The 24,457-nt window shown below is 47.7% G+C and overlaps 1 protein-coding gene across 5 annotated transcripts in view; it reads right to left on the bottom strand.

Moving 5' to 3' along the window:
* Positions 1–1,715: 1,715 nt before the first annotated feature.
* Positions 1,716–24,457, bottom strand: part of cbfa2t3 (CBFA2/RUNX1 partner transcriptional co-repressor 3) — a 260,206-nt gene continuing 237,464 nt past the window's right edge. For all 5 annotated transcript variants that reach the window (XM_087995655.1, XM_087995656.1, XM_087995657.1 and 2 more), the window contains one exon: positions 1,716–5,198. In XM_087995655.1, the coding sequence (XP_087851781.1) occupies positions 4,392–5,198 (807 nt within the window). In that variant the 3' untranslated portion in view covers positions 1,716–4,391. The remainder of the gene's footprint in view (positions 5,199–24,457) is intronic.

Raw genomic sequence — 24,457 nt, 5'->3', positions numbered from 1 at the left:
GATCGAGTGCATTCACGCTATTCATGCTTCTCATGATCTTATACACTTCTTTAAGATTCCCCTCAGTTTAAATAAAAAAGTCCTGCATTATCCAACCTCTCCCTACAACTCAGATCATTGAGTCCTAGCAACATCCTTGTAAATTTTCATCTACATTCTTTCCTGTTTCATAATATCCTTCCTGTAGCAATGTGACCAAAACTGAACACAATACTCCAAGTGCAGCCTCACCAACATCCTGTACAACTGCAACATAACTTGCCAACTTCTGTACTCAGTGCCCTGACTGATGAGGGCCAGTGTGCCAAAAGCTTTCTTCAATGCCCTGATTACCTGTGATGCCACTTTCAGAGAACTGTGCACCGGAACTGCAAGATTTCTCTGTTCTCTGACACTCCTTAAGGCCCTACTATTTACCATAAAATTCCTACCTTGAGTTGACTTTCCAAAATGCATCACCTCACACTTATCTATATTAAACACCATTTGCTATTTCTCCAGACAAACCATCGGCGTCTCCCAGCAGAGATTCCTGTGGAATACTACTAGTCACAGATTTCCAGTTTGAAAAACACCCTTTCACTGCTACTCTGCCTTCGATGACTAAATTAGTTCTGTATCCATCTTACCAACTTGCTGCAGATCCCATGTGATTTTACTTTTTGTATCGGCCAGCGATGACAGACCTTGTCAGAGGCCTTGCTAAAGTCCATATAGACAACATCTACCGCCATGCTCACATCTGCCATCTTTGTCACTCAAAAAAAAATCAAGTTTGTGCGATACAATCTTTCCTGCATAAAGCTCTGCTGCCTGTTTCTAATAGATTGGTATTTTTCCAAAAGTGAGTAAATTCTATCCCTAAGAATCTTCTCTAGTAATTTCTCTATCATTGACATAAAGCTCACTGGCCTGTAATTTCCTGGATTATCCATGGGTTGCCTTTCTTAAAGAAACAGCATTGGCTATTCTCCAGTCCTCTGGGACCTCTTCTGCAACTAAAGATGATGCGAAGATTTCGTACAAGGTTACAGCAATTTCCACATCTGCCTCCCTCAGCATTCCAGGATTGATCCCATAAGGTCCTGTGCATTTAAATACCTTAGGTTTTCAAAGCACCTAGACACCTACTCTTCTATATCTACATGTCCTAGAATATCAACATACGCTTCCTGAGACTCACCATCTACCATGTCCATCTTTGTTGTGAATACCGATGCAAAGTATTCATTAAGGACCTCACACACTTCCTCCAGCTCCACTTGTAGACTCCCTCCTATGTCCTTCAGTGAACCTGCCCCTTTTCTGAATTGTCCACTTTTTCCTTATATATGTATAAAACGTCTTGAGATTTTCCTTAATCCTGTTTGCCAGACATTTCATGGCCACTTTTAGCCGTTCTAATTCCTTGTTTGAGCTCTTTCCTGCTGTGTTTGTATTCCTCTTTGAGGGCTCTGTCTGTTTCCGTTTCCTAAACCTTATATATTCCTCCTCTTTCTTTATGACTAAGCTCACAATTTTGCATCATTCAAGTTTCCTAAATCTTGCCATCCTTAGGGTGTAGGTTTGCTCGCTGAGCTGTAGGTTTGATATCCAGACGTTTCATTACCTGGCTAGGTAACATTATCAGTGGTGACCTCCAAGTGAAGCGAAGCTGTTGTCTCCTACTTTCTATTTATATGTTTCTCCTGGATGGGGTTCCTGGGGTTTGTGGTGATGTCATTTCCTATTCATTTTCTGAGGGGTTGATAGATGGTGTCTAGATCTATGTGTTTGTTTATGGGGTTGTGGTTGGAGTGCCAGGCCTCTAGGAATTGTCTTTGCTTAGCCTGTCCCAGGATAGATGTGTTGTCCCAGTCGAAATGGTGGTTTTTTTCATCCATGTGTAGGGCTACGAGGGAGAGAGGGTCGTGTCTTTTTGTGGCTAGCTGGTGTTCGTGTATCCTGGTGGCTAACTTTCTTCCTGTTTGTCCTACGTAGTGTTTGTGGCAGTCCTTGCATGGAATTTTGTAGATGACGTTGGTTTTGTCCATGGGTTGTACTAGGTCTTTTAAGTTTGTTAGTTTTTGTTTGAGACATTTTGGCAGTACCTGTTTTCTTAAACATTCATGCAGGAAGTACAGTTGTTCGCGGGTGGAACTCTCTCGGATGGCATTCCTTTTCCATCTTCGGGCAAGTTGTAGCGTGTTGCGCCCATAGGTTTTAGATCTAGATACCATCTATCAACCCCTGAGAAAATGAACAGGAAAATGACATCACCACAAACCCCAGGAGCCCCATCCAGGAGGAAGATATAAACAGAAAGCAGGAGACAACAGCTTCACTTCATTTGGAGGTCGCCACTGATGATGTTACCTCGCCAGGTAATGAAACGTCTGGATATCAAACCTACAACTCAGCGAGCAAACCTACACCCTAAACCTCAACTTGAGCTACAAACCTTGCTTGCCATCCTTAACCTTCATTTTCACAGGAACATGATAGCCCTGAACCCTGATCAACAAGTCTTCAAAAGTTCAAAGTTCGTGAGACGATTTGTAGCTCGGGTGCTCGTTGTTGTGGTTCTGTTCTCATCCACAGATTCTTTCAACAAACACATCGACCTGGACCCAATATACCGGCCACTGCAGCGGACAGCTGGAACTGACAACTGGAAGCGGCAGAGACAAACCACTATAAATGCCGGAGGAAACAACACAGAAGCGCTTCGCAGGAGGCTCCCAAGCACTGAGGATGTCACCTAGACAGGGGACGAAATGTCTGCAACACAAATTCCCAACTCGGCGAAAAGAACCACAACAGTCTTTAAAAGATTCCCATATGCCAGATGCAGATTTGCTTCCAAATAGCTGCCCCAAATCTACGTTTCAGAATTTCACCTAATATTGTCAGAGTCCAGAGTCACTGCATTCAAATATTAATTGTGTTTTCTTTCTTCACAATTGCAGCCAGACCTGGTGAGTTTCAGCAGCACTTTCTGTTTTTGTTTAACACAAAGACCAGAATGGGCAAGATGGTCAATGTAAGTGATGGCGCAGTTTTTCTGAGGTTAGAGGATCTTAGAATCTCTGATGTATAGAAGGCAAACATCCAACTGATGCAGAAAGTTCTCCTACTTCTGTTTAGTTTATCTATTATCCACAGTTCAAAGATAGGAGCAGGCAGGGTAACCATGGTGAAGGGAGGAGTGAGTTCAGTCCAAACAGGGAATAAACAAATTACAAGGTTGATAAAATACCTGAACAACAGAGAATCACACTGAGATATCATGAGAACAACATGTAGCTTGATATCAAAATCTTTCCTAGGGAATTTTCAGGCAGAATACAGTCAGACTAGTGGTTGAAGAGAGGTAAAGAATTAGAATGCAGGAAGTCAAAATTTCGTCCATGCTCAAAAAGATGTAAAAAATTTCACAATTATCACATTCATCTTTCTGTTCCTTTCTCCACAAAACAAACATAAAGGTATCTTTTCCTCAGCAGGTGCTTAAGGACACGGAAGTCTCTGGGTGCGAATCCATCACACACATATTCTCACTGGCTCTGCTCTAAGTTGAAGATATCTGATATTCCCAAGTCCAACTAGTCGCATCTGTTAGTGCTGTCCCGGGTGGAGCTCTGCTCGTCTGGTCAGGAACAGCATGGCTGATGGTTTCCATGTTTGCTCAATGAGTTCCAAACTGCTGGCTTCTCATTCTCCAATGTCCTTAGTATTGCAACACAGGAATGAGATACGAGTTTTTTATGGGGTTTACTTTGGAGCTGAGGCATATCTGGTATTTTCCCACAGGCCAGCACAGGGGTGTGCTCCTTCCTTACGTGAATTTGAGCAGGTATAAGGGGTGGATATGTGAGTGTAAATATCTTTGAAAGCCAGTATCCAGCTCTGTGCGTGTTTAGGTTGACTGTGCTTTCAGCATGGAAGTGTGAATTCCTTGGAACATGTTTTACAATGTTTGAGGGGAGAGTATCTGAGAAAGAGGGGTGGCCAAGTCAGCATTTGTGATTTCTTAAAGCATATACAATTCTTCCCACATTAGAATTCAATAAAAATTGTGGGATCTTGCTGAAGGTTAATTTGTTTTTGCAGTGAGATTACAAGTGTCTCTAAAGTTCAGAATCCTTGACATTCCAAAAGAGAGAATGTTTGGTAAATAAGCAAAATTGAATTTAAAAACGCAGACTGATTTTTTTTTTGTCTCATTTGGATCAAATGGAATTCCAGAAACACTGAGAATCAACAAGTGACGAGTTCACTCTGAAGTTAAATTTCATTCAGGTCGCTGCATTCAAGTTAAAGGGAAGCAGCTTCAACAGGGATTGGGCTGGGAGGAGCCCAGAATAAAAGGCAGCACTAGTTCAATGTCCCTTGGGTTTCCAGCTTCACTGCTACTGGACCTGCCAACTGGAGCTGGTCCAGGGGGAGGCAGTGCGGGATGGGGAGGGGGTCACAGGATTGTCCCTGCCGGAGGTTACTGAGGGAGATGGAGAGGGGGTCACAGGATTGTCCCTGCCGGAGGTTACTGAGAGAGGTGGGGAGGGGGTCACAGGATTGTCCCTGCCCGAGGTTACTGAGGGAGGTGGGGAGGGGGTCACAGGATTGTCCCTGCCGGAGGTTACTGAGGGAGGTGGGGAGGGGGTCACAGGATTGTCCCTGCCGGAGGTTACTGAGGGAGGTGGGGAGGGGGTCACAGGATTGTCCCTGCCGGAGGTTACTGAGGGAGGTGGGGAGGGGGTCACAGGATTGTCCCTCCCGGAGGTTACTGAGGGAGGTGGGGAGGGGGTCACAGGATTGTCCCTGCCGGAGGTTACTGAGGGAGGTGGGGAGGGGGTCACAGGATTGTCCCTCCCGGAGGTTACTGAGGGAGATGGGGAGGGGGTCACAGGATTGTCCCTGCCGGAGGTTACTGAGGGAGGTGGGGAGGGGGTCACAGGATTGTCCCTCCCGGAGGTTACTGAGGGAGATGGAGAGGGGGTCACAGGATTGTCCCTGCCAGAAGTTACTGAGGGAGATGGGGAGGCGGTCAGTGTGTTGTGGCTGTGGGCAGTGTTGGTTGGTTGCAAACGCTGTACGTTGGGCCCACAGGTGCAGTGATGCTTCTCCCAGTCCTTGTGCTGACAGAAGGAGCCACAATACTGTGCCACATTGCAGCCACTGCAGGTTTCACTCGCCTTCCGACCACAATTCCAACAGCCCTGAAAGACACAAGCTCCAACCATCACCAGAACAGACAGCCAACATCAGGTCGGATACAATTAATTATGGCTACATAATTGGGTTAGATACAGAGAAAAGCCTTCCCTACTCCTTTAAACTAAAACTAAATCTCCCTTACCTGAACGAAAAGCTCCCTCTACTATTTTAAACTGACCATTAAACCAAATGAGGAGCTCCTCCTACAGTGTTCCTATCAAACACTCTCAGGACAGATACAGTGACACTGAAGGAAATTATGTATTTCCAAGTCAGGATCATGGGTGGCCTGGAGGGGAATTGCAAGGAGTGGTGTTTCCATATGTTTGCTGGCCTTGTCCTAGATGGAAGTGGTCATGGGTTTGAAAGGTGCTGTCTGAGGATCTTTAGTGAAGTTCTGCAGTTCTTCTAGTAGACAATACACACTGCTGCTAATGAGTGTGGGTGCTGGAGGGAGTGGATACTTGTGGATGTGATGCCAATCAAGTGGGCTACTTTGTCCTGGATAGTGTCAAGCTTGTTGAGTGTTGATGGAATTGCACAATCCAGGCAAGTGGGGAGTATTCCATCACATTCATGACTTATTTCTTTAGATAATAGAGGGCTTTGGAGAGTCAGGAGGTGAGTTACTCACTGTGGTTTTCCTAGGTTCTGACCTGCTTTTGTAGCCATTGTGTTTATGTGGCAAGTCCAGTTGTGTTTCTGGTCAATGGTAACTCCTGGGAGGTTGGTAGTGGGGAATTCAGTGATGGTAATACCATTGAATGTCAAGGGGCAATGGTTAGATTCTCTCTTGTTTGAAATGGTCTTTACGTGGCACTTGTATGATATAAATGCTGCTTCACCCCGTGTCAGTCCAAGCCTGAATATTGTCCATGTCTTGTTGCATTTGAACATGGACTGCTTCAGTATCTGAGGAATTGCAAATGTTGAATATTGTACATTCATCAGTGAAGATCCCCACTGCTGACCTTATGATGGAGGAAAGGTAATTGATTAAGCAGCTGAAGATAGTTGGACCTAGGACACTACCCTGAGGAATTCCTGTAGAGATGTCCTGGAGCTGAGATGACTGACCTCCACCAACTATGACCATCTTCTATCTGCCGGGTATGACTCCAATCAGTAGAGAGTTGAATTGAGTTGCATTGAATTGAATTTATTGTCACGTGTCCCGAGGCACAGTGAAAAGCTTTGTCTTGAGAGCAACACAGGCAGGTCACAGAGTTAAGTAGCAGAGATAGTAAATAATAGGTAAACAGCGGCAAAAACCAAAACATGGGTACAGGCGAATGTTAAGAGTTTGTGAGTCCATTCAGTATTCTAAAAACATTCGGGTAGAAACTGTTTTGAAACCAGCTGGTGCGTGTACCTTCTCCCTGATGGTAGAGGTTGTAGAAAAACATTGCCAGGGTGGGATGGATCTTTGAGAATGCTGGTGGCCTTTCTTTGATAGCGGGCCTGATAGAGGGATTCTATAGATGGGAGGTTGGCCTTTGTGATTGTCTGGGCCAACAATGTACTCTCTGTAACCATCTCCAATCTTGAATGGTACAGTTGCCATACCAGGTAGTGATACAGGAGAAAGTGAGGTCTGCAGATGCTGGAGATCAAAGTTGAAACTTTATTGCTGGAACAGCACAGCAGGTCAGGCAGCATCCAGGGAACAGGAGATTCGACGTTTCGGGCACAGGCCCTTCTTCAGGAATGAGCAGAGAGTGTTCAGCAGGAGAAGATAAAAGGTAGGGAGGAGGGACTTGGAGGAGGGGAGTTGGAAATGTGATAGGTGGAAAGAGGTCAAGGTGAGGGTGATAGGTCGGAGTAGGATGGAGGCGGAGAGGTCAAGAAGAAGACTGCAGGTCAGGAAGGCGGTGCCGGGCTGGAAGGATCCGGCTGAGACAAGGTGGGGGGAGGGGGGATGAAGAAACTGGTGAAGTCCAAGTTCATCCCCTGCGGTTGGAGGGTTCCCAGTCGGAAGATAAGACGCTCCTCCTCCGACCGTCGGGTTGTTGTGGTTTGGCGGTGGATGAGTCCAATGACCTGCATATCCTCGGTGGAGTGGGAGGGGGAGTTGAAATGCTGTGCCACAGGTTGGTTGGGTTGGTTCGTCCGGGTGGCCCAGAGGTGCTCCCTGAATCGCTCCGCAAGTAGGCGGCCTGTCTCCCCAATATAGAGGAGGCCACACCGGCTGCAGCGGATGCAGTAGATGATGTGGGTGGAGGTGCAGGTGAATCTGTGGCGGATATGGAAGTTTCCCTTGGGGCCTTGGAGAGAAGTGAGGGGGGAGGTGTGGGCGCAAGTGTTGCACCTCCTGCGGTTGCAAGGGAAGGTGCCGGGAGTGGTGGTTGGGTCGGTGGGGGGTGTGGATCTGACAAGGGAGTCGCGGAGGGAGTGGTCTCTACGGAAAGCTGATAGGGGAGGGGAGGGAAATATATCCTTGGTGCTGGGGTCTGTTTGGAGGTGGCGGAAGTGACGGCGGATGATGCGCTGTACATGGAGATTGGTGGGGTGGTAGGTGAGGACCAGTGGGGTTCTGTCCTGGTGGCGGTTGGAGGGGCGGGGCTCAAGGGCGGAGGAGCGGGAAGTGGAGGAGATGCGGTGGAGGGCACCGTCGACCACGTCGGGGGGGAAATTGCGGTCCTTGAAGAAGGAGGCCATCTGTGTTGTACGTATTTTGAACTGGTCCTCCTGGGAGCAGATGCGGCGGAGACGAAGGAATTGGGAGAATGGGATGGCGTTTTTACAGGGGGCAGGATGGGAGGAGGTGTAGTCCAGGTAGCTGTGGGAGTCGGTAGGTTTGTAGTAGATGTCCGTGTTGATTCGGTCGCCTGAGATAGAAACAGAAAGGTCTAGGAAGGGGAGGGAGGAGTCCGAGACTGTCCAGGTGAATTTGAGGTCGGGGTGGAAGGTGTTGGTGTAGTGGATGAACTGTTCAACCTCCTCGTGGGAGCACGAGGTAGCGCCGATACAGTCATCAATGTAGTGAAGAAAAAGATGGGGGGTGGGGCCAGTGTAGTTGCGGAAGATGGATTGTTCCACATACCCTACGAAGAGGCAGGCGTAGCTGGGGCCCATGCGGGTGCCCATGGCTACTCCTTTTGTTTGGAGAAAGTGGGAGGATTGGAAAGAAAAGTTGTTCAGGGTGAGGACCAGTTCGGTCAGTCGAAGGAGGGTGTCGGTGGAAGGGTACTGGGTGGTACGGCGGGAAAGGAAGAAGCGGAGTGCTTTGAGTCCTTCGTGATGGGGGATGGAGGTGTACAGGGACTGGATGTCCATGGTGAAGATGAGGCGTTGGGGACCGGGGAAGCGGAAATCCTGGAGGAGGTGGAGGGCGTGGGTGGTGTCACGAACGTAGGTGGGGAGTTCTTGGACTAATGGGGACAGGACCGTGTCGAGGTATGCCGAGATGAGTTCGGTTGGGCAGGAGCAGGCTGAGACGATGGGTCGTCCGGGGCAGTCAGGTTTGTGGATTTTGGGCAGGAGGTAGAAACGGGCGGTTCGGGGTTGTGGGACTATGAGGTTGGAGGCGGTGGATGGGAGGTCCCCTGAGGTGATGAGGTTATGGACGGTCTGGGAGATGATGGTTTGGTGGTGGGGGGTGGGGTCATGGTCAAGGGGACGGTAGGAGGAGGTATCTGCGAGCTGGCGTTTGGCCTCAGCGGTGTAAAGGTCAGTGCGCCAGACTACTACTGCGCCTCCCTTGTCAGCTGGTTTGATGGTGAGGTTGGGGTTGGAACGGAGGGAGTGGAGGGCTGCGCGTTCCGAGGGTGAGAGGTTGGAGTGGGTGGGGGGAGTGTGGGAGTTCAGGTAGCGGTTAATATCGCGGCGGCAGTTTGCTATGAAGAGGTCGAGGGCAGGTAGGAGGCCAGCACGGGGTGTCCAGGTGGACGGGGTGTGTTGGAGGTTGGAGAAGGGGTCGTCAGAGGGTGGGCGAGAGTCTTGTCAATTCTTCCGCCGCCTTCGCCTCCGTGCCTTCTTCTTCAATCAAGACTCTCGCCCACCCTCTGACGACCCCTTCTCCCACCTCCAACACACCCCGTCCACCTGGACACCCCGTGCTGGCCTCCTACCTGCCCTCGACCTCTTCATAGCAAACTGCCGCCGCGATATTAACCGCTACCTGAACTCCCACACCCCTCCCACCCACTCCAACCTCTCACCCTCGGAACGCGCAGCCCTCCACTCCCTCCGTTCCAACTCCAACCTCACCATCAAACCAGCTGACAAGGGAGGCGCAGTAGTAGTTTGGCGCACTGACCTTTACACCGCTGAGGCCAAACGCCAGCTCGCAGATACCTCCTCCTACCGTCCCCTTAACCATGACCCCACCCCCCACCACCAAACCATCATCTCCCAGACCGTCCATAACCTCATCACCTCAGGGGACCTCCCATCAAACACCGCCTCCAACCTCATAGTCCCACAACCCCGAACCGCCCGTTTCTACCTCCTGCCCAAAATCCACAAACCTGACTGCCCCGGACGACCCATCGTCTCAGCCTGCTCCTGCCCAACCGAACTCATCTCGGCATACCTCGACACGGTCCTGTCCCCATTAGTCCAAGAACTCCCCACCTACGTTCGTGACACCACCCACGCCCTCCACCTCCTCCAGGATTTCCGCTTCCCCGGTCCCCAACGCCTCATCTTCACCATGGACATCCAGTCCCTGTACACCTCCATCCCCCATCACGAAGGACTCAAAGCACTCCGCTTCTTCCTTTCCCGCCGTACCACCCAGTACCCTTCCACCGACACCCTCCGACTGACCGAACTGGTCCTCACCCTGAACAACTTTTCTTTCCAATCCTCCCACTTTCTCCAAACAAAAGGAGTAGCCATGGGCACCCGCATGGGCCCCAGCTATGCCTGCCTCTTCGTAGGGTATGTGGAACAATCCATCTTCCGCAACTACACTGGCCCCACCCCCCATCTTTTTCTTCGCTACATTGATGACTGTATCGGCGCTACCTCGTGCTCCCACGAGGAGGTTGAACAGTTCATCCACTACACCAACACCTTCCACCCCGACCTCAAATTCACCTGGACAGTCTCGGACTCCTCCCTCCCCTTCCTAGACCTTTCTGTTTCTATCTCAGGCGACCGAATCAACACGGACATCTACTACAAACCTACCGACTCCCACAGCTACCTGGACTACACCTCCTCCCATCCTGGCCCCTGTAAAAACGCCATCCCATTCTCCCAATTCCTTCGTCTCCGCCGCATCTGCTCCCAGGAGGACCAGTTCAAAATACGTACAACACAGATGGCCTCCTTCTTCAAGGACCGCAATTTCCCCCCCGACGTGGTCGACGGTGCCCTCCACCGCATCTCCTCCACTTCCCGCTCCTCCGCCCTTGAGCCCCGCCCCTCCAACCGCCACCAGGACAGAACCCCACTGGTCCTCACCTACCACCCCACAAATCTCCATGTACAGCGCATCATCCGCCGTCACTTCCGCCACCTCCAAACAGACCCCAGCACCAAGGATATATTTCCCTCCCCTCCCCTATCAGCTTTCCGTAGAGACCACTCCCTCCGCGACTCCCTTGTCAGATCCACACCCCCCACCGACCCAACCACCACTCCCGGCACCTTCCCTTGCAACCGCAGGAGGTGCAACACTTGCACCCACACCTCCCCCCTCACTTCTCTCCAAGGCCCCAAGGGAAACTTCCATATCCGCCACAGATTCACCTGCACCTCCACCCACATCATCTACTGCATCCGCTGCAGCCGGTGTGGCCTCCTCTATATTGGGGAGACAGGCCGCCTACTTGCGGAGCGATTCAGGGAGCACCTCTGGGCCACCCGGACGAACCAACCCAACCAACCTGTGGCACAGCATTTCAACTCCCCCTCCCACTCCACCGAGGATATGCAGGTCATTGGACTCATCCACCGCCAAACCACAACAACCCGACGGTCGGAGGAGGAGCGTCTTATCTTCCGACTGGGAACCCTCCAACCGCAGGGGATGAACTTGGACTTCACCAGTTTCTTCATCTCCCCTCCCCCCACCTTGTCTCAGCCGAATCCCTCCAGCCCGGCACCGCCTTCCTGACCTGCAGTCTTCTTCTTGACCTCTCCGCCTCCACCCCACTCCGACCTATCACCCTCACCTTGACCTCTTTCCACCTATCACATTTCCAACTCCCCTCCTCCAAGTCCCTCCTCCCTACCTTTTATCTTCTCCTGCTGAACACTCTCTGCTCATTCCTGAGGAAGGGCCTGTGCCCGAAACGTCGAATCTCCTGTTCCCTGGATGCTGCCTGACCTGCTGTGCTGTTCCAGCAATAAAGTTTCAACAAAACACAGTAGGTTCTGTTTCACCCAATATTATTAGAGAAAATTTCTTCTTAACTAGGCAATCTGATAATGCACAACAAAGAACAATGTAGCAGAGGAACAGGCCCTTCGGCCCTCCAAACCTATGCCACCACATTTTGCCCTTCCATTTTAAAACTGTCTTCCCTCACAGGATCCGTATCCCTCTATTCCCTTCCTATTCATCCAGGTGCTTCTTGAATGCTGCTATTGAATCTGCTTCCACTACCTCTTCTAGCAATGTGTTCCAGGCACTCACCAACTTTTGTGTGAAAAATCTGTCTCTCACTCTTTTACACTTCCCCTTTCCCCGCACCTTGAACCTGTGACCCCTAAGCTAAAATCATACAACACCAAGTTACAGTCCAACAGGTGTATTTGAAAGTACAAGCTTTCAGAGTGCTCTACTTCATCAAGTAACGGTGTTCCCTGGTAATTAACCGCTCCACCCTGGGAAAAACCTTATATTTTCCACTCTATTCATGCCATTCATAATCTTCTAAACTTCTACCAGATCGCCCATCAACTTCTTGTGTTCTAGTGAAAACAAACCCACTTTATCCAATCTTCCTTCAGAACTAAAATCCCCCACACCAGCAACATCCTGGTAAACCTTTTCTGTAGAAGAAAGTGAGGACTGCAGATGCTGGAGATCAGAGCTGAAAATGTGTTGCTGGAAAAGCGCAGCAGGTCAGGCAGCATCCAAGGAACAGGAGAATCGACGTTTCGGGCATAAGCCCTTCTTCAGGAATGAGGAAAGTGTGTCCAGCAGGCTAAGATAAAAGGTAGGGAGGAGGGACTTGGGGGAGGGGTGTTCAAAATGCGATAGGTGGAGGGAGGTCAAGGTGAGGGTGATAGGCCGGAGTGGGGTGGGGGCGGAGAGGTCAGGAAGAAGATTGCAGGTTAGGAAGGCGGTGGTGAGTTCGAGGGATTTGACTGAGACAAGGTAGGGGGAGGGGAAATGAGGAAACTGGAGAAATCTGAGTTCACCCCTTGTGGTTGGAGGGTTCCCAGGCAGAAGATGAGGCGCTCTTCCTCCAACCGTCGTGTTGCCATGGTCTGGCGATGGAGGAGTCCAAGGACCTGCATGTCCTTAGTGGAGTGGGAGGGGGAGTTAAAGTGTTGGGCTACGGGGTGATTGGGTTGGTTGGTCCAGGTGTCCCAGAGGTGTTCTCTGAAACGTTCCGCAAGTTGGCGGCCTGTCTCCCCAATATAGAGGAGGCCACATCGGGTGCAGCGGATGCAATAGATGATGTGTGTGGAGGTGCAGGTGAATTTGTGGTGGATATGGAAGTGTCCCTTGGGGCCTTGGAGGGAAGTAAGGGGGGAGGTGTGGGCGCAAGTTTTGCATTTCTTGCGGTTGCAAGGGAAAGTGCCGGGAGTGGAGGTTGCGTTGGTGGGGAGTGTGGACCTGACGAGGGAGTCACGGAGGGAGTGGTCGTTTTGGAACGCTGATAGGGGAGGGGAGGGAAATATATCCCTGATGGTGGGGTCCGTTTGGAGGTGGCGGAAATGACGGCGGATGATACGTTGTACATGGAGGTTGGTGGGGTGGTCGGTGAGGACCAGTAGGGTTTTGTCATGGTGGCGGTTGGAGGGGCGGGGCTCAAGGGCGGAGGAGCGGGAAGTGGAAGAGATGCGGTGGAAGGCATCATCGACTATGTCTGGCGCGAAATTGCAGTCTTTGAAGAAGGAGGCCATCTGGGTTGTACGGTTTTGGAACTGGTCCTCCTGGGAGCAGATGCGGCGGAGACGAAGGAATTGGGAATATGGAATGGCGTTTATACAGGGGGCAGGGTGGGAGGAGGTGTAGTCTAGGTAGCTGTGGGTGTCGGTCGGTTTATAGTAAATGTCTGTGTCGATTCGGTCACCCGAGATAGAAATGGAATGGTCTCGGAAGGGGAGGGAGGAGTCTGAGACGGACCAGGTGAATTTGAGGTCGGGGTGGAAGGTGTTGGTAAAGTGGATAAACTGTTCAACCTCCTCATGGGAGCACGAGGCAGCGCCAATACAGTCATCGATGTAGCGGAGGAAAAGGTGGGGTACAGAAAACCTTTTCTGTACCTTCTCCAAAGCATCTACATCCTTCTGGTAGTGTGGTGGCCAGAACTGTATGCAATATTTCAAATTGTGGCCTAACTGAAGTTCTATAAAGCTGCAGCATAACTTGTCTATCCTTATACGCAATGTCCCTTCCAATGAAGGCAAGCATGCTATATGCCTTTTTTACCTTATCTCCCCACACTGCCACCTTCAGTGATCCTTGGACCTGCACACCCAGATCCCTCCATTCACTGTGTAATTTCCACCTGTACTTGACTTTCCTGCATCACCTCACATTTGTCCAGATTAAACTCCATCTGTCATTTTCTGCCCATACCTCCAACTGATCTATAACAGTATCCTGTTCCTGCCTTATCTCCATAACCCTTGATTCCACAATCCTTGAGAGCTCTATCCAACTCTTTCTTAAATGAATCCAGAGAGTGGGCCTCCACTGCCCTCTGGGGCAGAGCATTCCACACAGCCGCCGCTCTCAATATATGTTAATGATATAGAAGATGGTATTAGTAATAACATTAGCAAATTTGCTGATGATACTAAACTGGGTGGCAGGGTGAAATGTGATGAGGATGTTAGGAGATTACAGGGTGACGTGGACAAGTTAGGTGAGTGGTCAGATGCATGGCAGATGCAGTTTAATGTGGATAAATGTATGGTTATCCACTTTGGTGGCAAGAACAGGAAGGCAGATTACTACCTAAATGGAATCTATTTAGGTAAAGGGGCAGTACAGAGAGATCTGGGTGTTCTTGTACACCAGTCAATGAAGGCAAGCATGCAGGTACAGCACGTAGTAAAGAAGGCTAATAGCATGCTGGCCTTCATAACAAGAGGAATTGAGTATAGAAGCAAAGAGGTTCTTCTGCAGCTGTACAGGGCCCTGGTGAGACCACACCTGGAGTACTGTGTGCAGTTCTGGTCTCCAAATTTGAGGAAAGACATTCTGGCTATTGAGGGAGTGCAGCGTAGGTTCATGAGGTCAATTCCTGGAATAGCGGGATTACCTTACACTGAAAGACTGGAGCGACTGGGCTTGTATACCCTTGAGTTTAGAAGACTGAGAGGGGATCTGATTGAGACATATAAGATTATTAAAGGATTGGACACTCTGAAGGCAGGAAGCATGTTTCCGCTGATGGGTGAGTGCTGAACCAGAGGACACAGCTTAAAAATAAGGGGTAGGCCACTTAGAACAGAGATGAGGAGAAACTTCTTCACCCAGAGAGTGGTGGGTGTATGGAATGCTCTGCCCCAGAAGGCAGTGGAGGCCCAGTCTCTGGATTCATTTAAGAAACAGTTGGAGAGAGCTCTCAAGGATTGTGGAATCAAGGGTTATGGAGATAAGGCAAGAACAGGATACTGATTAAGGATGATCAGCCATGATCATATTGAATGGTGGTGCAGGCTCGAAAGGCAGAATGGCCTACTCCTGCGTCTATTGTCTACATCCTGCTGTATCCTCTGACAATCCTCCTCACTAGCCACAACTCCGCACATCTTTGTATTGTCTGCAAACTTACTAATTAGAGCAGCTACATTTTCCTCCAAATCATTTATTTAAATGATGAACAGCAGAGGTCCCCATACTGATCCCTGTGGAACACCACTAGTCACAACCCTCCATTCCGAAAAGCACCCTTCCACTGCTCCCTCTATCTCCTATGATGAAGCCAGTTCTGTATTGTTATGAAGATGTGGGTGTACTGTATCTTTAAGAGAGTTAAAAGCAACAGAACTACCCAACAGCACCAAGTGTTCTGGAAAAGAATATAACATTATATTTGGTCGAACAACTTGATTAGTTGGTTGACTGGAAACGACAAAACAGATTTGAATTAGGCCAATCAGTTTAAATTATACCCCGAAAAATACCAAACTCCAATCAATTTGGTTGGCAGAGCTTGTGAGATATTTGCCACACTGTCAGATGAGGGGTCAAGAGATTATGTAGAGGTTAAACAGGCTATTTTAAATGCTTATGAATTGGTACCAGAAACGTATGGACAGTGGTTCAGAAACATAAAGGAGGAACCAGTTCAGACTTATCTTGAGTTTGAAAGAATTAAACATAGTCATTTTGATCGATGGGTGCATTCATTGAAAATTGATAGGATCTTTGAGGCTCAAAGAGAGATTATTATGAGGTTAGAGTTCCAATTCAAGACTGGGGAAGTTACAGCAGGAGTGATGGACAGAGTGTCACTTCCAGGAATTCAGTTTGTTCTTGGGAATGATTTAGCAGGGTCCAAGGTGGGTTTGACACCCCTTGTTGTAGAGAAGCCCAAGGTAGACCAAGAAACTGAGGAGTTAAAACAGAAATATCCTGGTATTATCCCAGACTGTGTGGTAACCAGATCCCACTATCATACATCACAGCACAAAGCAAAAGGTAAAGAGAAAGATGAAGGAGTTGAGGTTCAGTTAGCGGACACCCTGTTTGATGTAATAGTGCAGAAAACCTGAACAGGGAGAGGGTCAGGCAGAAGTGAAAGACTAAGGGACTTGCAACGGCAAGACAAGACAATAAAAGATATCTATGTGGATGCATACTCCGAAAAGGAGGCAGAGAATATTCTGGAGGTTATTATGTGAAAGATAGAATCCTAAAATGGAAACGGTGACCACGGCAGGTTAGTGCAGAGGAGAAACGGGCCAAAGGGCACCAGATTCTGTTGCCAGTAGCATACAGACAGGGAGTGTTATGGGTAGCACATGACCTACTTGTAGGAGGTCACCTAAGGATACGAAAGACTCAAGCTAAAGGTACAGAACATTTTTGTTGGCCTGGAATGCAAAAGGATGTGGTTAAATTTTGCCGAAAGTGTCATACATGCCAAATGGTAGGTAAGCCACAGGCGGTAATAAAATCAACACCTTTGTTGCCAATTCCCACATTTGAAGAACCTTTCACACGGGTTATAATTGGATGTGTCTACCAGATTTCCGGAGGCAATTCCATTATGGAGTATCAAGGCAAAAAAGATGGAAGAGGAGTTAGTAGCTTTCTTCATGCAGTATGGGCTACCCAGAGAGATTCAGTCGGACCAAGGGTCAAATTTTACTGCTAGGCTGTTTGAGGTGGTTATGAATAGCTTAGGTATACAGCAATTTAAATCCAGTGCTTATCATCCTGACTCTCAGGGAACTTTAGAAAGGTGGTATCAGACCTTGAAGACCACATTGAGAGCATACAGTCAGGATTACCCGAATGATTGTGATAAACGTATCCCATTCATATTGTTTGCCATTAGAGATGCCCCAAATGAATCTACTCAGTTCACTCCCTTTGAGTTAATATTTGGTCATGAAGTGAAGAGCCCTTTGAAATAATTAAAGAAAAATTGACAGCACCAAAGTCGGAGATCTTACACTTAGATTATGTATTGGAGGTGAGGGAGAGATTAAATCGAGTAGTTGAGTTAGGTAAACAGCACCTAAAGAGGACAGAGTGGAGAATGAAGCAGTTAATAGAGAAAAGTTCTGAAACTCGGACATTTTCCTGAGGGGATGACGTGTTAGTACTGTTACCAGTGATAGGAGATCCCTTCAAAGCCAGGTTTAGATTAGATTCCCTACAGTGTGGAAACAGGCCTTTCAGCCCAACCAGTCCACTCCGACCCTCCGAAGAGTAACCCACCCAGACCCTATGGGCACTATGGGCAATTTAGCATGGCCAATTCACCTGGCCTGCATATCTTTGGACTGTGGGAGGAAACCGGAGCACCCGAAGGAAACCCACGCAGACACGGGGAGAATGTGCAAACTCCACACGGACAGTCACCCAAGGCTGGAATCAATCCTGGGACTGCTGTGAGGCAGCAGTGCTAACCACTGAGCCATTGTGTTGCCCAGATAGTAGTCCCTATCAAATTGAGAAAAAGTTGAGTTAGGTCAGCTATCTAGTAAAAAAAGGTATCGGGTATGTCATGTGAACATGTTGAAACCATATTACACTTGAGAGAAAGAACTGGAGAAACAGGTGTTAGTTACTGCCCCGCAGAGTGAGGAATGAAATCCAGATGATGTGAATTTTGATGTGCCTCAAAGTAGATTAAAAAATGAAGTAGTCCTTGAGGAGTGGGATAGGTTAGTAAGCTATCTGTCTCAGGAACATAGAACACAGTTGAAAGATTTGTTACTGCAGTATAAGGACATATGTAAGAATCAGATGGGGATGACTAATGCTATTGTACGTGAAGTAGATGTAGGGAATACTGCTCCAATTAAACAACACCCCTATCACCTTAATCCTTTCAAAGTCAGGTGGAGATGGAGGCCGTACTCGACGAGGACATCATCGAACCAAGCCAGAGCGACTAGAGTTCGCTGATCATCTTAGTTCCCAAACCAAATAGGACTCAATGATTCTGCGTGGATTATTGGTAGGTCAACACTGTTACAAAATCGGACTCATATCCAATTCCTGATTGGATTGAAGGGCTGTATTGAGAAAGTAGGACAAGCCTGTTACATCACCAACTTGGTCTGACTGCGTGGTTACTGCCAGGTACCTTTATCAGAGACGGTGAAATACATTTCTGCATTTGTAACCCCAAATGGGTTATATTAGTTTAAAGGAGAAAGTGAGGGCTGCAGATGCTGGGGATCAGAGCTGAAAATGTGTTGCTGGAAAAGTGCAGCAGCTCAGGCAGCATCCAGGGAACAGGAGAATCGACGTTTCGGGCATAAACCTTGAAGAAGGGCTTATGCCCAAAACGTCGATTCTCCTGTTCCTTGGATGCTGCCTGACCTGCTGCGCTTTTCCAGCAACACATTTTCAGCTCAATATTAGTTTAAAGTAGGGCATCAGGGTGGCTCAGTGGTTAGCACTGCTGCCTCACTGCACCAGGTTCCCAGGTTCAATTCCAGCCTCGGGCAACTGTCTGTGTGGAGTTTGCACATTCTCCCTGTGTCTGCGTGGTTTTCCTCCGGGTGCTCCGGTTTCCTCCCACAGTCCAAAGGTGTGCACGTTAGGTGAATTGGCCATGCTAAATTGCCCATAGTGACAGATGCATTAGTCAGAGGGAAATGGGACTGGGTGGGTTACTCTCCGGAGGGTCGGTGTGGACTTGTTGGGCCAAAGGGCCTGTTTCCACACTGTAGGGAATCTAATCTAAAACAGTGATGCCCTTTGAAATGAAGAATGCACTCGCCACATTCCAAAGACTCATGAACAGAGTTGTGGCTGGGTTAACAAACTGTGCTGTCTATTTGGACGATGTTGTGATCTTTAGCAAGTCCTGGAAAGATCACATGGTACAGTTGGCAGAGCTCTTTGAACAACTACAAGAAGCAAAACTGATGATAAACTTAAATAAAACAGAATTTGCGAAAGCGGAGGTGATGTTCTTGGGACATAACATCGGTCATGGAAGGTTGACTCCATGGAATGGAAGAATGAAGGCCATGAAGGAACTTCCATGACCAACCTTGAAGAAAGAGGTGCTTCGATTCTTCGGACTCTGGGTTTGTTTCAAACTTCAGCAGTATAGTGGCACTATTAACTGATTTGCTGAAGAACACAAAGTTTCGGTGGACAGAACCATTTGATCACTTGAAAGCCATATTAACCACAAAACCAGTTTTAGCTACATCAAACTTTTCAAAATCGTTTAAAGTCACCATCAATGCTAGTGAAGTAGAAGTTGGAGCTGTACTCCGACAGGAGGATGAGGATGGGATTGAGCTGCTGGTTGGTTACTTTCCGAAGAAGATCAACATCCACCAGAGGAAAGACTCCACAATCAAAAAGGAAACTATTATAGAGTTTGGTACTGGCCTCACAACAATGTGTATGTCACAAACAATGTGTCGGAGATGGTTGTGTACACAGATCACAATCCTCTTACATTCTTACAACACTTTAAAGTCAAGAATATAAAACTCCAATGAAATAGTCTCATGTTTTGACTTGTAATTTAAAAATCATACATGTTGCGGGTTGGAAGAATGTAATTGCAGATACGTTATTGTGGATTTAACAGATACAGTTTCGATGAGATTTGTCTTTATTTAATGTTATTATATATATAGGTATATGAGAAAATGTTAAGGTGAACTTATATTAAACTTATCTCTATGTTAGGGTAATGTGTTTAAAAAGTAGAGAAAAAAAATGAAGTCACCTTTTCATTATGATGTTTCATTTTTTTCTTAATGGGGGAGGTGTTATGAAGATGTGGGTGTCCTGTCCCTTTAAGAGAGTTAAAAGCAACAGAACGACCTGACACAGCACCAAGTGTTCTGAACAAGATACAATGTAACATTTGGTTGAACAACTTGATTAGCTCGTTGCCTGGAGATGACAAAGCAGATTTAAATTAGGCCAATCAGTTTAAATTATACCCCGAAAAATACCAAACTCCAATCCAGTTTAAATTGAGCGTATTGACAATTTTAAAAGCCAATGACACAATGCAATGCTTTGGGGACATAAGACTGGGGAAAATTGAACAGCTGGGAGGAGAACTGCCAAGCCACCAGCATCTGCAGACTGCCTAAACAAATAGCTCTCTTAAAAGGTACCTTTATCGATCAGTAACCTGTTGGACTATAACCTGGTGTTGTGTGATTTTTAACTTTGTACACCCCAGTTCAACACCAGTGTCTTCAAATCATTTAAATTAAGCAGGAGAGTTTACCCCATGTCGTAATAGTATCCATTTGTGGGCGGCACGGTGACACAGTGGTTAGCACTGCTGCCTCACAGCGCCAGGGACCCGGGTTCAATTCCCGCCTAGGGCGACTGACTGTGTGGAGTTTGCACATTCTCCCCGTGTCTGCGTGGGTTTCCTCCGGGTGCTCCGGTTTCCTCCCACAGTCCAAAAATGTGCAGGTTAGGTGAATTGGCCATGCTAAATTGCCCGTAGCGTTAGGTGTAGGGGAATGGGTCTGGGTGGGTTGCGCATCAGCGGGTCGATGTGGACTTGTTAGGCCGAAGGGCCTGTTTCCACACTGTAAGTAATCTAATCTAAAAAAGTAATCTAATCTTGCCAGCTCACCCCCAGTACCATGTGACTTTACCTTTGTGCCAATCTGCCACGAGGGACCTTGTCAAAGGCTTTACTGAAGTCCATGTATCCAACAATAACTGCTTTTCCCTCATCAATCATCTTCGTCATCTCCTCAATAAACCCGATCAAGTTAGTGAGGCACAATGTCACCTGCACAAAACCATTCTGTTTATCGCTAATCAGTCCATTTGCTTCTAAATGCTTGTAGATCTTGTCCCTGAGAATCTTTTCCAATAAATTCCCTACCACTGAGATGAGCTCACAGGTTTATAATTTCTTGGATTATCCCTGCTACCCTTCTTAAACAATGGGACAACATTGGCTATTCCCCAGTCCTCTGGGACCTCGCCTGTGGTCAAAGAGGATACAGAGATATCTGTCAATGCTCCAGCAATTTGTTCACTTGCCTCCCTCAATGTTCTGGGATAGATCCCGTCAGGACCCGGGGACTTTTCTATCTTAATACTTAGTACTTTTTAAGATGCACAACACCTCTTCCTTTATAAGAGCAACTTGGTTTAGAAATTCAACGTTCCCTTCCCTGAGATCATCCTCCAGCCAGTGCTTCTCTTTGGTGAATACCGACACAAAGTTTTCGTTTAGGACCTCTCCTACCTGTTCTGGCTGCAGACATACATTCCCTCCTTTGTTCTTGAGTAGGCCAACCCTTTCCCTGGCTACCCTCTTGCTTTTTATGTCTCTATAAAAAGCCTTGGAATTTCCTCAAAGTGTTTGCTAATCACTTTTCATGACCCCTTTTTGCCCTTCTAATTCCTTGTTTAATTTCTTTCCTACTTTCCTTATATACTTCAAGGGCTTTGTCAGTTCCCAATCTCCTAGACCTTATGTATGCTTCCTTTTTCTTTTTGATCAAGACCATAACCATCCTTGGTCATCCAAGGTTCATGCAGCTTGCATTACCTATCCTTCATTCTCACAGGAACATGCCACTCCTGACCTCTTATCAATTGCCGTTTGAAGACCGATGTGGATTTACCCTCAAACAACTGCCTCCAATCAGAATTCTCCAATTCCTGGATAACCTTGTTGTAGTTCGCCTTCCCCCAATTTAACACCTTCACTCAAGGACTGCTGTTATCCCTATCCATGAGTAAATTAACACTCACAGTGTTATGATCACTGCTCCTGAAACGCTCCCTCAGTGAAACTTCACTCACCCGGCCAGGCTTATTTACCAAAACCAGATCCAGTATAACCCCTTTTCTGGTTTGACTGCTTACATACTGTCAAAAAATCCTCCTGAATGGCCCTTACAAATTATGCCCCATCTAAGTCCCGAGCACGATGTAGAGGAAGTTAAAATCACTCACCACAATATCCCTGTTGTTTTAATATCTTTCCAAAATCTGTCTACATATTCTCTCCCCTATCTTGCACTGTCTGTTGGGAGGCCTGTGTATATACCCATCATTGTGATTTTACCTTTCCTATCCCTGAGTTCTACCCTGCAAGTTCTCACTACAAGAATCCACTGATGTATCCTCCTTTAGTAAAACTGTGAGATACTCCTTTACCAGTAATGCATCTTCCCCCATCCCTTTTCACATCCCCTTATATCATCAGCTGAAACATCTGCATACCTAAATTGAGGAATAAAGAGAGAGATGGAGAGAGAGAGAGCAGTTCAAGACGTGGCTACAGGGATGGTGCAGGAGGGAGGGTTTCGGATACCTGGATAATTGGGACTCATTCTAGGGGTAGGTGGGACCTCACCGATAGGATGGTCTACACCTGAACCAGAGGGGTACCAATATCCTGATGGGTGGGGGGAGGGATATTTGCTAATGCTCTTCGAGAGGTTTCAACTAATTCAGCAGGGGGATGGGAACCTGAATTGTAGCTCCAGTGTACAGGAGGTTGAGAGTAGTGAGGTCATGAAAAGGGTTTCAAGGTCGCAGGAGTGTACCGGCAGGCAGGAAGGTAGTTTGAAGTGTGTTCACATCAACGCCAGGAGCATCCAGAATAAGGTGGGTGAATGTGCAGCATGGGTTGGTACCTGGGACTTCGATGTTGTGGCCATTTTGGAGACATGGCTAGAGCAGGGACAGGAATGGTTGTTGCAGGTTCCGGGTTTTAGATGTTCAGTAAGAACAGAAAAGAGGGGGAGGTGTGGTATTGTTAGTTAAAGACAATATTACAGTAGCAGAAAAGTCGTTTGAGGACTTGTCTACTGAGGTGGTATGGGCTGAGGTTAGAAACAGGAAAGGAGAGGTCACCCTGTTGGGAGATTTCTATAATCCTCCGAATAGTTCCAGAGATGTCGAGGAAAGAATTGAAAAAAGATTCTGGATAGGAGCGAAAGTAACAGGGTAGCTGTTATGGGGGACTTTATTTTCCAAATATTGACTGGAAATGCTATAGTTTGAGTAGTTTAGATGGGTCAGTTTTTGTCCAATGTGTGCAGGATGGTTTCCTGATACAGTTTGTAGACAGGCCAACAAGGGACGAGGCCACATTGGATTTGGTACTGGGTAATGAACCCAGCCAGGTGTTAGATTTGGAGGTAGGTGAGCACTTTGGTGATAGTGACCACAATTCAGTTATGTCTACTGTAGCAATAGAAAGGGATAGGTATATATGATGCGATTAGGCAAGATTTAGGAGGCATAGGATGGGAAGGAATCTGCAGGCGATGGGCACAATAGAAATGAGGAGCTTATTCAAGGAACAGCTACTGTGTGTCATTGATACATATGTACCTCTCAGGCAGGAAGGAAGTGGTCGAGTGAGGGAACTGTGGTTTGCTAAAGTTGAATCTCTTGTCAAGAGGAAAAAGGAGGCTGATGTTAAGATGAGACGTGAAGGCTCAGTTAGGGCACTTGAGAGATACAAGTTAGCCAGGAAGGACCTAATGAGAGAGCTAAGAAGAGCCAGGAGGGCACATGAGAAGTCTTTGGCACATAGCATCAAGGAAAACCTGAAAACCTTCTCTAGGTATGTCAGGAATAAAAGAATGACTAAAGTACGATTAGGATCAGACAAGGACAGTAGTGGGAAGTTGTGCATGAAGTCTGAAGAGATAGGAGAAGCACTAAACGAATATTTTTTGTCAGCATTCACACTGGAAAAAGACAATGTTGTTGAGGAGAATACTGAAGTATCAAGCTATTAGACTAGATGGGATTGAAATTCATAAGTTGATTTCAGTAAGGTGTTGCTGGAAGAGCGCAGCAGGTCAGGCAGCATCCAAGGAACAGGAGAATCGACGTTTCGGGCATAAGCCCTTCTTCGGGAATGAGGAAAGTGTGTCCAGCAGGCTAAGATAAAAGGTAGGGAGGAGGGACTTGGGGGAGGGGCGTTGGAATTGCGATAGGTGGAGGGAGGTCAAGGTGAGGGTGATAGGCCGGAGGGGGGTGGGGGCGGAGAGGTCAGGAAGAAGATTGCAGGTTAGGAAGGCGGTGCTGAGTTCGAGGGATTTGACTGAGACAAGGTGGGGGGAGGGGAAATGAGGAAACTGGAGAAATCTGAGTTCATCCCTTGTGGTTGGAGGGTTCCCAGGCAGAAGATGAGGCGCTCTTCCTCCAACTGTCGTGTTGCCATAGTCTGGCGATGGAGGAGTCCAAGGACCTGCATGTCCTTGGTGGAGTGGGAGGGGGAGTTAAAGTGTTGGGCTACGGGTTGGTTGGTCCGGGTGTCCCAGAGGTGTTCTCTGAAACATTCTGCAAGTAGGCGGCCTGTCTCCCCAATATAGAGGAGGCCACATCGGGTGCAGCGGATGCAATAGATGATGTGTGTGGAGGTGCAGGTGAATTTGTGGCGGATATGCAAATGACCCTTGGGGCCTTGGAGGGAAATAAGGGGGGAGGTGTGGGCGCAAGTTTTGCATTTCTTGC

The sequence above is a fragment of the Chiloscyllium plagiosum genome, unplaced genomic scaffold (genome assembly GCF_037043375.1).
Source record: "Chiloscyllium plagiosum isolate Xiang-an unplaced genomic scaffold, Cpla_swu_hap1 HiC_scaffold_17, whole genome shotgun sequence".
Lineage (NCBI taxonomy): Eukaryota > Metazoa > Chordata > Chondrichthyes > Orectolobiformes > Hemiscylliidae > Chiloscyllium > Chiloscyllium plagiosum.
Note: the sequence above shows the minus strand (reverse complement) of the source record. Positions and strands in the feature narration are given on the sequence as shown.